Genomic DNA, 14,938 nt, shown 5'->3' on the forward strand with positions numbered 1-14,938 from the left:
CTCTTTCTACTAAAGTGTCATCCTAGCGACCTTCTCCTCAGAAGTCCCCTTCAGCCTGAATTCCTTAATCCACATCAAGCTGTCTTCGTCTTTCCTTCCCTAATGCACAGGGCCCTCTCTTGCTGAACTTTTCAGTCTGGCAGAAGGACTCCTGGGTGAAGTATGACAGGGCCGTTTTGGGGAAGATGAGCTGCCTGGGAACACACACTGATACACGTGACTATGAAATGGAAATGGATTTCTCCTTTCATAGTCAGTCACCAAATACTGAGATGTGAACAGTCAGAAAGAATTTTCTTTGAGCTAACAATTCCAAAATGACTTCCACACCAAAATCCAAATGGGATACTCCAGATGGTCTATTTCCATTCATGTGGTTAATACTAAATCACTTATCAATTATGGGTTACCTTACCCAATACAAATGGGCTGAGGATTGGAGAGAAAGACCTCATCTCTTAGCAATGCTCTGCTATCTCATACATGTTTTGGGTTGGCCAAAAAATTTGTTCAGGTTTTTCTGTAGCATCTTATGGAAAATCCAAACAAACTTTTTGATCAACCCAATAAATATCCAACACATTTATGATGGCTGTATCTGAAGCTGAGAGAGTAATTAGCCTCACACTCCCTAGGATCCCATAGGTAAGCTGACAGCGATTGTCCTCCCAATAATGTACTCAGGCAGTCCTTGCTTTCAAACCATTGTGGAATAATCATGTGGAAAAAGCAAAGAGGATTTCTTCAATCACTCCCTGCCTGGCTCCTTCTAACTATTCACACTTATTGGATCACATTTAGGGCACCAACATCCAGGTATGGTCCACAAAGTGACTGTGTCCCCAGTTACCACCATCCTAACTTCAAACCTGTGTGTGCCCCTTATAACCATCCCTTCTTCCTTCCCTCCACAGGCTCAGAGGAAAGGACTCTACACTAAAGCTATTCTGGACTCCTTAGTGGCTGAGCCTCTCCAAACCTCAATTTCCTTATCTTGGAAGTGGCCATCATCCATTTCTTTTTGATTGTGAAGTTCAAAACAAATATGAGAAACACCTAATAAACTAAATATCTCTGAAATAAGACACCATATCAAAGGTGATCATTATTTCTACCAAATTTAACACTAAGAGCCCACTTTCTCACTATTATTACTTCACTTTCTGTTTTCATGTGCTGTGCTTAGTCAACTGCTCAGTCGTGTCCGACTCTTTGCAACCCTGTGGACTGCAGCCTTTCAGGCTCCTCTGTCTATGGGATTCTCCAGGCAAGAATACTGGAGTGGGTTGCCATGCCCTCCTACAGGGGATCTCCCTACCCAGGGATCGAACCCAGGTCTGCCGCACTGCAGGTGAAGACTTTATCATAGGAGCCACCAGGGAAGCCCGTGGCTCCCTATTTATATTTAATGTGCACATGTTTCTCTTACATAAAAATACTTTTCTATTTAGAATTTTCCTGCCTTAATTTAACTGTTTCTGAACTCACTATCCTTTCAAAACAACAAATTCCCTCCTTTGGCTGAGTATCAAACTGTTCCAACTTGGCCCACATCTACTGCTCATTTCCTATCTGATAGTTCCCTCTTCTTAAAGCCGGACTCTACTAGAACTGCAGAGGTCCTTCAGGATTACCAATGATCATGCCACCAAGAGAAGCCATTTCTCCCCTCCTCCTCCTCCACAAACTCAACAGAGCACTGAGTGTTGTTGATGATGTCTGGCCATTCACTAGCATGTAGTCTAGAACCACTGACTTAATATCAGTTTCTAAGACAGTACTTCTGATCCAGGCTGTTAAATGCCACACAGCCTTGACTGATGTTAAATCCCTCCCTCTCTGCCTCTACCCGTCCAGGACCTGCTTTGTGCTAAACCTGGTGCTGTCCTTGCCTTCTCCACAAACTTTTCCAGTTTCTTTCTGGTTGCTCCCTCTCCTAAGCCATCACCAGTCCCACCTCCTTGAATTTCCAAAAATATTATTTATAGAGGAGCATCTCTCTAGGCACCTGATCTGGTTCTGTCAATAACGGGTTTCTAGTCTGCAATATGAAAACACAGTTATCATATTGTTGTTCAGTTGCTCAGTCGTGTCCAACTCTTTTCGACCTCATGGACTGCAGCACACCAGGCTTCCCTGTCCTTCACCAACTCCCGGTGCTTGCTCAAACTCATGTCCATCGAGTTAGTGATGCCATCCAACCATTTCACCCTCTGTCGTCCCTTTCTCCTCCTGCCCTCAATCTTTCCCAGCATCAGGGTCTTTTCTAATGAGTCGGTTCTTCACATCAGGTGGCCAAAGTACTGGAGATTCAGCTTCAGGATCAGGCCTTCCAATGAATATTCAGGACTGATTTCCTTTAAGATGGACTGGTTTGATCTCCTTGCAGTCCCAGGGACTCTCAAGAGTCTTAAGCACCACTATTCAAAAGCATCAATTCTTTAGCACTCAGCCTTCATGATTCAACTCTCACGTCCATACATGACTACTGGAAAAACCATAGCTTTGACTAGACAGACCTTTGTTGGCAAAGTAATGTCTCTGCTTTTTAATGCACTGTCTAGATTTGTCATAGCTTTTCTTCAAAGGAACAAGTGTCTTTTAATTTTATGGCTGCAGTCACCATCCACAGTGATTTTGGAGCCCAAGGAAATAAAGTCTGTCACTGTTTCCATTGTTTCCCCATGGAAACAAAGTCTATTTGCCATGAAGTGATGGAACCAGACGCCATGATCTTAGTTTTTTGAATGTTGAGTTTTGAATCCATGTGCATTCTTTCATTCTCCTCTTTTGCCTTCATCAAGAGTCCCTTTACTTCCTCTTCACTTTCTGCCATAAGAGTGGTATCATCTGCATATCTGAGGTAATTGATATTTCTCCCAGCAATCTTGATTCCAGCTTGTGCTTCATCCAGCCCAGCATTTCACATGATGTACTCATATCCATATAAGTTGAATAAGGAGGGTGACAATATACAGCCTTGATGTACTTCTTTCCAAATTTAGAACCAGTCCATTGTTCCAGGTCCGGTCCTAACTGTTGCTTCTTGACCTGCATATAGATTTCTCAGGAGGCAGGTAAGGTGGTCTGGTATTCCCATCTCTTTAAGAATTTTCCACAGTTTGTTGTGATCCACATAGTCAAAGGCTTTAGCATAGTCAATGAAGCAGCAGTAGATGTTTTTCTGGAATTCCCTTGCTTTTTCTATGATCCAACGGATGCTGGTGATTTGATCTCTGGTTCCTTTGCCTTTTCTAAATCCAGCTCGAACATCTGGAAGTTCTCAGCTCATGAACTGTTGAAGCCTAGCTTTTTTTGAGCATGACCTTGCTAGCATGTGAAATGAGTGCAACTGTGCGATAGTTTAACCATTCTTTGGCATTGCCCTTCTTTGGGATTGGAATGAAAACTGACCTTTTCCAGTCCTGTGGCCACTGTTGAGTTTTCCAAATCTGCTGGCATATTGAGTACAGCACTTGAACAGCATCATCTTTTAGGACTTGAAATAGATCAGCTGGAATTCCATCACTTCCACTAGCTTTGTTTGTAGTGATGCATCATAAGGCCTACTTGACTTTGCACTCCAGGATGTCTGGCTCTAGGTGAATGATCACACCATTGTGGTTATCTGGATCATTAAGATCTTTTTTTGTACAGTTCTGCATATTTTTGCCACCTCTTCTTATTATCTTCTGCTTCTAGATCCACACCATTTCTCTCTTTTATTGTGTCCATCTTTTGCATGAAATGTTCCCTAGGTTATCTCTAATTTTCCTGAAGAGACATTATCATATAAGTTATCTTTAAGTTTTTCATCTCATGCATCCCATACTAAAACTGTCACCAAATCTTACCATTTCCTCTTTCAAAATGTTTCCTGAATTAGCCTTTTTCTCTCTGGTCCTCATCCTCTTCAGTCTAGATAACAATTAGACTCTGAATCAATTTTCTCATCTATTTTTATTTTCTCCTTCTCCAAGCTGGTGGTTCTCAAATTTCTGGTGTCAGAGCTCACCTTTAAAAATTAAGGACTCCAAAGTGTTTAGGTTTATGTGGATTATGTCTATGATATTCATCATGTTAGAAATTAAAACTAGGAATTTAAAAATCTATGTTAATCCATTTTAAGTTAAAAATTACATTAACAAATAACACTTTTAGAATAACCACCATATTTTCAATTTAAAAAGTTACTTAAGAATGGCATTGTTTAAATTTTTGCAAATTCTTTTTAACATCTGATTTAGTAGAAGACAGTTGGATTCTGATGTCTACTGTATTCAATCTATTGCGAGAGGTTTGGGTTGAAGCATGTGAAGAACTGTGGCTTCAGAGGGCTTTCTTTGGGAAAGGGAGGAACCTCTCCAGTTAATTACAGATATTCTTCTTTGATACCACCCCAAAACTTGACAAGTAGCAATTTCTTAAAGGTTAGTTCCAGTGTTGACTCTGAATCTGAATCAATGAACTTTCTGTGCTCTGTTAAAAGAAAATCCAATGGTGTGTTTTATGCTTCAAATGGATTTTACCCATGCAAGATTTTGTAACACCACGTATTGGGTCATTTGGAAAATACTGGTTTTGCAGCTCTCGCAAGTGTTGACACATTTTATTATACAACACCAAAATATCACATTCATTAACATCACCACAGATCTCAATAGAAAAATCCTGAGAAACCATCACACTCACTGTGACAGGTGCAAATTCCCCCAAACCTAATTTTCACTCAAAAGGTCAATTTTTATCACTGGCAACTAAACCCTGCCAGGTGTGTTGTTGTTGTTGGTTTTTTTTTTCCATAGAAGTGACATGCTCATTTTGTTCCTTTTTGAGAAAATATATGCAAACTACCCAATTTGGAGTAACTAAGATTTGTCAGGAGTGCTTTCAAGTAAAAATGATGTTCCCCGTTTTTTATTTGAATGGCTAGTTCAGCTTGCAATTCAATCACACATGTGCTTTCCCTTCAGACAGCCATCAAACTTCAGCACACAGTAGACACACTTTCTGCAGACTTCCAATTTCATCTCACCAGATATTTAAAAGGTGGGTATTCAAGGGTCAGGGCTTAAAATTCATCATTTTGGGGGCTTCATCAAGGACATTTTTCAGTGAACTATTATTTCTGATGCAAGTGGGTGGTGGTTAAAAAAAAAAAAAAAAACATCCATATGCAGCCCTAGAATAATAGCAGGTGCCCCTACCCTCACATGTGCTAAGGCATTGGAAGTTTTACCAACAATTGCTCTTGCACCATCACAAATGTCAATGTAAAAGAAATGGAAATATCAAGTGTTATTATGAAAAGAGCAGTGACTTCACAGACCCCTGAAAGGGTCCTGGGGATGCCTAGAAGTCCATGTACCACACTTGCAGTCTTTAAATGTTGAACTGTACTAAATTCTCTTTCTTTAAAATAACAAGTAAAATCGTAATTGCACATACCCTCATCCTACTAACTGATCTCTCATCTTCCATTACTTTCTCAACTCTTTTGGGGTAAAAGAGATGTGGTTTACCCTCACCAATTCTATTTTTTTATCACATACCCACAACTTAAACTCATTCACTTGCCCAAGGCTCCTGAGACAGCCATATTAGGCACAGTAACTTTTTTTAATGGTCCATCTCCTTTTTTGACTTCCCTGTGTATGTGTGTATATATACGTATATATTTTTAATCGACGTATAGTTGACTTACAATATGTTTCAGGTGTGCAACAAGGTGATTCAGTTATACAAATGCACATACATTATTTTTGAAATTATTTTCCATTATATGTTATTACAAGATACTGACTATAGTTCCCTATGTTATACAGTAAACCTCTGTTGCTTGTTGCGTATCTATTTTTTAATTAGAAATCTAGCATTCTACTCATACTAAGTCAAACAAATGGTATCAAAATATCATAATTTTTTAGTTTAGGCAAAAATTCATAAGTTTTCTAAGATATATATTATAGATACTTATACAAAAGTTTTTCTACTACACTTGATAAAGGCTTGAGAAAGAACATTAAAAAAAAAAAAGAGATGGAGAAACTGAGAACATAAACTAAATGAAATGGTAGCACTGAATATGAAACAGAAAAGTGAGACAAACTAGATAAAAGTTAAAGATCATCACATAGTCCAGATGTTTTTAAACATAACTGCTCACTAGAAACATATCTGGAGCTCTGGAGAAAAAAGCATACCTGAGAATTTGTATTTTTCAAAAAATTTCAAGATAATTGTGATACACATCTGGATTTTTTAAAGTGATATGGGTTTTTCTATTAGATCCTAGCTTTGGTGAGATAGAGGTCTATTATTTTTCTGTTGACCAATCATGATACAATGGTATTAAAGGAGTAATAGTTACATCACCACAAAAGTAAAAAATGTTTATCAGTTTTCACAATCAATGGCCAGACAAAAAATAAAAGATAATTACAACTGCAAGCCATAATGGGAATATGACTAACTTAACAATATAAAATAATTACACACAATTTGGGGGGTGTCAAGCAGAGTGATATAAGTGGGAGTGCACATGTTTTCATCCACCCACTCAGTCTATGTCTTTTGGTTGGTGCATTTAATCTATTTATATTTAAGGTAATTATCAATATGTACGATCTTATTACCGTTTCCTTAATTATTTGGGGCTTACTTTCTGTAGGTCTTTTCCTTCTCTTGTGCTTTCTGCCTAGAGAAGGTCCTTTATCATTTGTTCTAAAGCTGATTTGGTGGGGCTGAATTCTCTTAACTTTTGCTTGTCTGGAAAGCTTTTGATTTCTCCATCAAATCTGAAGGAGAGTCTTGCTGGGTAGAGTATTCTTGGTCATAGGTTCTTTCCTTTCATTACTTTACATATATCATGCCACTTCCTCTGGCACGTAGAGTTTCTGTTGAGAAGTCAGCTGATAGCCTTAAGGGAGTTCTCTTGTATGTTGTCATTTTCCCTTGTTTTAATATTCTATCTGTCTTTAATTTTTGTCAGTTTGATTACTATGTGTCTCTGTGTGTTCCTCCTTGGGTTTATCCTTCCTGGGACTCTCTGTGCTTCCTGGACTCAGTTGAATATTTCTCCTTTCCCATGTTCAAAAATTTTTCAGCTATTTTCAAGTATTTCCTCAGGTCCTTTCTCTCTCTATTCTCCTTCTAGGACCCCTATAATGTGAATGTTGTGCATTTAATGCTGTCCCAGAGGTCTCTTAAGCTGTCTTCATTTCTTTTCATTCTTTTGTCTATATTCTGTTCTGTGGCAGTGATTTCCACCATTCTGTTCTCCAGGTCATTTATCTGTTCTTCTGCCTCAGTTATTCTTCTATTGATGCCTTCTAGTTTATTTTCCATCTCTGCTTGTTCCTTAGTTCTTCTAGGCCTTTGGTAAACATTTCTTGCATCTTCTCAATCTTTGCCTCCATTCTTTCCCCAAATCCTGGATCATCTTCACTATCATTATTCTGAATTCTTTTTCTAGAGAGTTGCCTATCTTTACTTCATTTAGTTGTTTCTCTGGGATTCTATCTTGTCTCTCCATCTGGGACATAACTTTCTTCTTTTTCATCATGACTAGCTTTCTGTAATATGGTTTTTGTTTTAGCTGCTGTGAGACTGTGCTTCTTGCTGCTTCTGTCTGCCCTCTGATGAAGGAGACAAAGAGGCTTGTGTAAGCTTCTTGATGGGAGGCACTGGAGATGGGAAAAACTGGGTCTTGCTCTGATGGGCAGGGCCTTGCTCAGTAAAGCTTTAATCCAACTATCTGCTAAAGAGTGGGGTTGGGCTCCCTCCCTGGTAGTTGTTTGGACTGAGTTTTTCCCCAGCCCTGGGTTCTACAGGCTCTATGGTAGGGTTAATGGCTAACTCCAACAGAATATACACCAAGGGGGACCTTCCAATGCCCCTGTCCAACCCATGCCTCTGCCCCTGCCAACCCACACCTCTACAGGAGGCCCTCCAACATTAGCAGGTTTTTGGTTCAGTCTCCTGGGGGGTCACTGCTTCCCTCCTCTGGGTCTTAGTGCATGCAAAATTTTGTTTGTGCTCTCTAAGACTGGCATCTGTATTTCCCTCAGTCCTCTGGAAGGCTTATCATCAAATCCTGCTGGTCCATAAGGTCATATTCCCTGGGGATCGCCAGTCCCTTTTTAGGATCCCCAGGCTGGGAAGCCTGATGTTGGGTTCAGAACCTTCACAGTAGTGCGAGAACTTCTTTGGCATCATTGTTCTCCAGTCTGTGCATCACCCACCCGGTGGATACGGGATTTGATTTTATCACGAATACGCCCTTCCTACCTCTTGCTGCAGCTTCTTCGTCTTTGGACATACGGTTATCTTTTTTTGGTGGGTTCCAGTGTCCTCCCGTCAATGGCTGTTCGACGGCTAGTTGCAACTTTGGTGCTCTCACAGGAGGATATAAATGCCTGTCTTTCTACTCCACCATCTTGAACCGGAAGCCTCCTGTATATTTTTGACCTTGGCACATATTCTGTCCTCCAAGGAAGGAAGTAACAACTTTCACATCAGATAGAAGGGAAACTTACAGATACTGTGTGGTCTTGTTGGTTTTTCTACCCTTTAGCTGTGCTTCTTCCATGTTATTCACAGCTCAAGAATAAAATATCAAAGGTTTTTAGGGCTCTTCTTTCAGTGACCTTTTTCCTAGTGTTCAGTTCAGTTGCTCAATTGTGTGTCCAACTCTTTGAGACCCCATGGACTGCAGCACTCCAGGTTTCCCTGTCCATCACTAACTCCCAGAGCTTACTCAAACTCATATACATTGAGTCGGTGATACGATCCAACCATCTCATCCTCTGTCTCCTCCCACCTTCAATATTTCCCAGCATCAGGGTCTTTTCTAATGAATCAGTTCTTCGCATTAGGTGGCCAAAGTATTGGAGTTTCAGCTTCAGCCTCAGTCCTTCCAATGAATACTCAGGGCTGATCTCCCTAGTATAATACACCCTGTCTCATCACATCCACTCTAGGCAAAAGGCTACCCAGGTTTCCTCCTGAACTCTTAAGCCCCAGTTTTATTTTTCCAGCTATTCAGAGGACATCTTTGCCTGGATGTTTCCAAACCTCAAACTCAACACGCCTGAAACCGAACTCAAACCAAAATGGACAGGTACTTCTCTTCCAGTGTCCATTTAATATAGTCTCAAAACTCTGAAGTCAACATCTTTGTCTCTTACAGCTTCCATGTCCTTGCAATCTCTTGGGAATCTTCCTACCCCTCACTTCTTTCCTGATCGTGTTCCATGGATAAGTTGAGATCTTAGTCTCTCACGTAACCATTGAAATCATTTTCTAACCATTCTCCATGACTGCAGTCCCCTTCCTGCCCCCACTCCATCCTAAACTTCGCTGACAGGTGAATCTTAATGCACAGGACTCCAAGCAAGTCTTTCCTGGCACAGCATCTCCATCTGCACTGGATTTGTCACACAGCTTAGATTAGTCAACACTACTCCCCCGCCCCCATACTATAGTTACTCTGTATATATAAGTCTTTAATCCCTGCCCAGACTCTAAGGCTCCAAGAGAAAAGGATCTATGCTTGAAAAGCTATCTCAAATAGCATCCAACACAATTCTTTTCACAGCACAAGAATTTTTTATTCAAGGAAATGCAGAACGAATGGCTATTCTACTCTAGTCTCTGTTCCACTGCACACATACCAGGGATGTTTCCCCTTCTATGCTTCTATCGAGCTAAAACCTTATTCAACCATTGGTCAAGTAGTGCAACACCATTCTAAGAAGCTGGAATTTAAATTAGCAGGAGCAAAGTTACCTCTCGGGAAAGCAAAAGCAATGTAATCAGGAGGGAAAAAAAGTCATGTTTTCTTTCTTAAACTGAGTAGTGGGTAGACAGGTATCATATTCTTTATACCTTTTTCATTCTCTACATCTTTTTGAATGTCTAAAATAGTCATCAAAAACATAAGGTATCAATATTTACTGAAATATATCTAAAAAAGGATTCACTCCTCCCAGTAAGACAGTTCTGCATTTCATTATTTTTCTGTTTCATATGTTAGTTCTACTTGCTAACCAGATGGCTAGAAAAAAAGTTTCATCATATTTTGGATTGATCTTCATCAAATAATGACTCATAAGACTAAAACTTTTTCACCCTTTCCCATCAAAGCTTGCTCAAGTAGCAAGGATAGATCGAAGCAAACCTAAACAGATTATGGCTGCCCCGAATGCCCCGAATTCAAGAAAAACATAGCTGTGAATCCTATTACAGTTAAATAATCCTCCCTAATTTATCTGTTTTTTTATTTTCCCTTAAGGCAGAGGTATTGTTCTGTGGGTGGCATTTTCCCCATAAACAATATGTTGGCCTAGTAATAGGAAGCTTATTTGTGAAGAACTTACTTTATATATAAGCTTATTAGGATCATTTGACAGGAAAAAGGGGATTATATTTTGTTTGAGGACTAAGAAAAAATGCTGTTTTTCCAATACATTTAAAAATACTGAATAAAGTAGAATCTTTCCATGAAAAAGTTTGCAGGTTAGTGTAAACTTTAATAAACAGGTTCTTTGCTTGTAACAAAAATGTTCACCTGCCATATCATATATTCCACTTCCCAGACGGCTAAAATATGCAGATTACAAATACAACTGTTTATAAATTAATGGATAAATTTCAAGTGCTCACTGCTTTTGTTTTACTTTAAATTTCAGAAAGCTAAGAGTCAAGGATTTATGGAGCCACACAACCATAAAGCAAGGCAGTTTAGTCAGGGAAGGGAATTTCAAACATCTAGGAATAACCTGATATTTCACAAATCCATGAAAAATTTCAAAAGCATTTCACAAGGGGCTGTTTTCAATAGTTCGTCAGACTAGTGAATACCAAAATGCTATTACTGACAGCATCCAGAAGAGTGTCTTAGAGACTTTTTTTTTTTAAATGCCCAAAGGAAGTATGTAAAGTATACGCCCAAGGTTTAAATTAAAACTTAAGTGATACTACTGCTCTGAAAGCCTAGAAATTAGGATTTAGCTCATCATGCATCTGTACATGTTTGAATGAATACTCAGACTCACTTAAGTTTCCATTTGCTCCAGCTTTGTCTTTAGATTCAATGACCTGGACATAAAATTTATACTTTAATATGGCAAACTTCATTAACCCCACAGAAATGTAAAGGATTCTATGGGGAATTCCAAAGCATGCCATCCTTTACTAATTATCAAGCTAAATTTTGTTAGGCAACCACCTCTTCATCAACCAACAGATAACTCTGATGGGGATCCCACTAGCATCACGGCAACCCATGAAAAACTATATGCCCACAAGCATAAGCTACATCCTTTTCCCAGACACCTAAAAAAGAGGAAATGTACCCTGCCTCTTAATTCTAGGCAAACTTCTGGAAATCCCTGGTATGTGTTAGCAGCCCAGGTATGTCACAATGTCAGTCCCCATTGAGAAGGATGAGCCTAAATCCAACAGCAAGGGTCTCAGGAGTAAGCGTGTCTGCAGACTGCTGGCTACACCAGCAACATCAATCACCGTGCTTGAATTTAGCTCAGCTGGCAGCCAAGCACAAGAACACCTTCTCCCCTAAGAAAGTCAATTCTGCCTTGAACAAGGGGAGAAGAGTTGACAGTGGGAACTATTTATAACCTCATTTCTTTGCCTAACAAAAACCCTAAAATTGTCCTCATTCTTACCCCAGGGGGAGTCCTAAATGCTAGACAGGACCTCAACAGGACTCCTGCCCATGGAACAAGGGGTCATATCATGGAGTCTACACCAGTCAAATGCCAGGGGCGTAACCAACCAGGACTCCACAGGCAAATGAGGACAAGGGCAGGGGTTGGCAGGCTTAGTCTGAAATGGGCAGACAGCTCATAAACTCAGATTATTGATATTCACTTCCGAGGAACAGGTTTCCATTTTCTTTTTGATACCCAGAACAGAAATGAGAGAACAGATCAGCCCACAGACCCCGGGCACATGTGAATTCACAACCAGGAGGATCCTCATGTTTGCAGGTTCTCTGGCTGTTCTAACCAGGCAGCACCACGGATCCTCCCCTCTGCAAGACCACACACCTGGCGCCCTGCCCCTCCCCAGCACAAATCCTAGTGTGAGTCTCTCCCAGAAGCCAAATGACTGCATGCCTGCACAGAAGGAAAAACGGTGGGGCTGCTGGTCCCACCTCGGCCCCCACCCGCCCCGAACACCTCTTTCTGATTTTCATTTTCTGCCAAACCCTCACTCAGCTTATTTTTAACTTTACTGTCACCACCACCCCACTCCATGTTCCTATCACATTTTACACTTCATACCCACTCCCCACTATGCCCTGGCCAACGCATGAAATGCACACACGGTGGCAGAAAATAAAAGGAGAGCTGTACTCTTTCCCACCCACAATTAGAGAGACAAGGATGCCATTTCTTCTAAGGTGGAAATACGGGTGAAATACTCTTCTCTTTCATCATTACTACATAAACTTGTGTCCATAGTGGAGGTACAATAGCTTCTCCACATTCCTCAGAATTCTTAATCGTGTGTTTCTGCAGCAAAATAGGATATAAATTCAAAATACACAAAGACTTTAGAGTTGTGAGTTGGGGAAACACCCCCACTGACAGGAACAAACAGGTCCATTCTTGAATCAATTAAAAAAATAAAGTGCTATTAATATATCTATGAAATGCTAGAGCTTTTGTCTGTTACATGTATTTTCAGATAGAAGGAAAAAAGCAAAATATAAAGTGTCTTCATGAAAAGGTATCAATCAATTTGGAGGGTTTTTTGGTCTCTACTTCAACATTCTCTAAAGAAAAACTTTTGATGTTAAAAAAAAAGTAAGCAGCTTTCAAAAGCTACCAAGTGCTTTTACGAAAGCTAGGTATTATAAGCTTGGTCCAGCTACAGTTTCAGCTTTTCAGCCAAAGCCTATTGTTAAAATATTCTAAAACATTGGAGAAATAAAAAAAAAAAATCTTGGAAGCAGTCTGCTGGCTGGCTTTTTATATCCCCCCATACTGGGGAGGTCAAAATTGACGGGAAAGTCTCAAACCTTAAACAATGCATATGCACCACTATTCCTACACTGTATACAATCTAAAGAATTCACATTAGCTAAACAGATCTCTCTAACTGCCCAAAGAAAACCACTTCCCAGATATATTCAGTTTAGCGAAGGATTCCCACAAGAGGCACTCAAGTTTCCCTCAAAAGTGGAGTGTCACAGTGTAAAATCTTTAGGGGGGGAAATCATGGCAAACATATCCTTACCATTCTCACTGGGCTCTGCTGGCTTGGGCACGTCTCGGAACGGGATTATGACTGCATCTCCAGGCACTCTGGGGCTTTCCACATACTTGGGCTTCCTGACAGGACCTGTAGCAGGGAAAGATCTGAGTGTGTCTAATTTTTTCCAGCTGCAAACAAAGCTTCAGAATGTACAGTGTGTGTCCTTACCAGAACCCAGAGATGCCTAAAGAGCCAGCCCCTTCCCCTCCCGTGAACACACACACGGTCATTTCAGTACAGACACGGCAACGTCCAGACTGGGCTGCCAAAGAGATGGGTGGAAGCTCGGCTCGCAGAATGTAAACTCTGACAAAAACAAAAGCAGCTCTTCTGCTATGCAGCCTCTACAGCTGTCTTTGGTATATGTCACGGAAGTGATTTTGACATGTTCGGACCTGGGCGGCTCGTGGTGAAGGATTTTTTTAACTTGGAATTTGTCTCTAACTGGGACCAAGACGATCAGGTTGCCTGGTACCTCCCCAAAGTCAGGAGGCAAGGATCACAAGCCGCCAGGCTGTAACATCAACATGCTCTGCGCAGCCATGGAACGCAGGCGTTTGATCAGCCTGGTGACACATGGCAATTGTGCCGGGCAGGAAAGACGGCTGCTTTCTTGGCAGCTGACATAGAAGAGGGAAGGCAGAGCAGTCAGTCCAGCATGCAATTCGGGACACAGAGAGCCTGTTAATCATCTCTCTCACCACCTCTTCAACCCCAACTTATCATCAGATAATCTGGAATTCTGAATTAGGCTACATGAACCCATCACACATTGCTGGTGGTAATGTACACGTGCAGTCACTTTGGAAAACAGCTTGGCAGTTCCCAAGAAGGTTACACATATGGTCCAATAAATCCACTTCTGTGTAAATATACATTCAGACAAAAATCTGTACATGGATGCTCTTAGTAACATTACTCATTAACAGCCAAACGTCCATCAACTGATGACAACAAAATGTGATATACTTATCACGGGGCAATAAAAAGGAAGTACTGATTCATGCTAAACATGGGCGAAGCCTGAAAATATTTTGCTCAGTAAAAGAAGCTAGTCCCCAAAGACCACATAATATATGATTCCATTCAAATGGAATGTCCAGAATAGGCAAATTTACAGAAACAGAGTATGAATGGTTACCAGGGCATGGGTAACCATGTGCAGGCTTGTGAGGTGATGGCTAGGGAGTCTGGAGTGATAAAAATAATCTAAAATTGGGTTGTGGTGATGGTACAAAACCTTGTGAATATACTAAAAACTGCTGCAGTGTACACTTCAAATGAGTGGATTGTATGGTATGTGAATTATATCTAAATGAAGCTGCTTTAAAAAAAAAAAAAACAAAAAACACTGCCTATTCGGTCCAGTCCTTTCAAACATCCCACTACACTTTGGTCCAGAATCATTCACTTGACTCTTGTTTTCCTTGGTTGCCTTATACTTAAAGTGTGCTTTTAATAAACATTTCACATCACTAAGAGAAGGTGGAGGATGAGTCGCAGACAGGGGTCTACAGTTCTCTCTCCTGTTCAGCCCTCAGACGCAGCCTGGCTCCTCCCAGGACCTCAGCCTCGGCACTGCACACTGACGGGGGAGTCAGGCAGATTCCGAAATCCTCCTGTGTCAAACGTCTCATGCATCTGAGAAATTCTA

At 40.6% G+C, this 14,938-nt stretch overlaps 1 protein-coding gene across 13 annotated transcripts in view; it reads right to left on the reverse strand.

The window, feature by feature from the left end:
* TANC1 (tetratricopeptide repeat, ankyrin repeat and coiled-coil containing 1) overlaps positions 1-14,938 on the reverse strand; it is a 252,857-nt gene that overhangs the window by 81,620 nt on the left and 156,299 nt on the right. For 11 of the 13 annotated variants that reach the window (XM_044934922.2, XM_044934943.2, XM_044934933.2 and 8 more), the window contains one exon: positions 13,267-13,371. The exons of the other annotated variants lie outside the window; for them this stretch is intronic. In XM_044934922.2, coding sequence (XP_044790857.2) covers positions 13,267-13,371 — 105 coding nt within the window. The remainder of the gene's footprint in view (positions 1-13,266; positions 13,372-14,938) is intronic. 13 annotated transcript variants of the gene reach the window in all.

The sequence above is a fragment of the Bubalus bubalis genome, chromosome 2, assembly GCF_019923935.1.
Source record: "Bubalus bubalis isolate 160015118507 breed Murrah chromosome 2, NDDB_SH_1, whole genome shotgun sequence".
Taxonomy (NCBI): domain Eukaryota; kingdom Metazoa; phylum Chordata; class Mammalia; order Artiodactyla; family Bovidae; genus Bubalus; species Bubalus bubalis.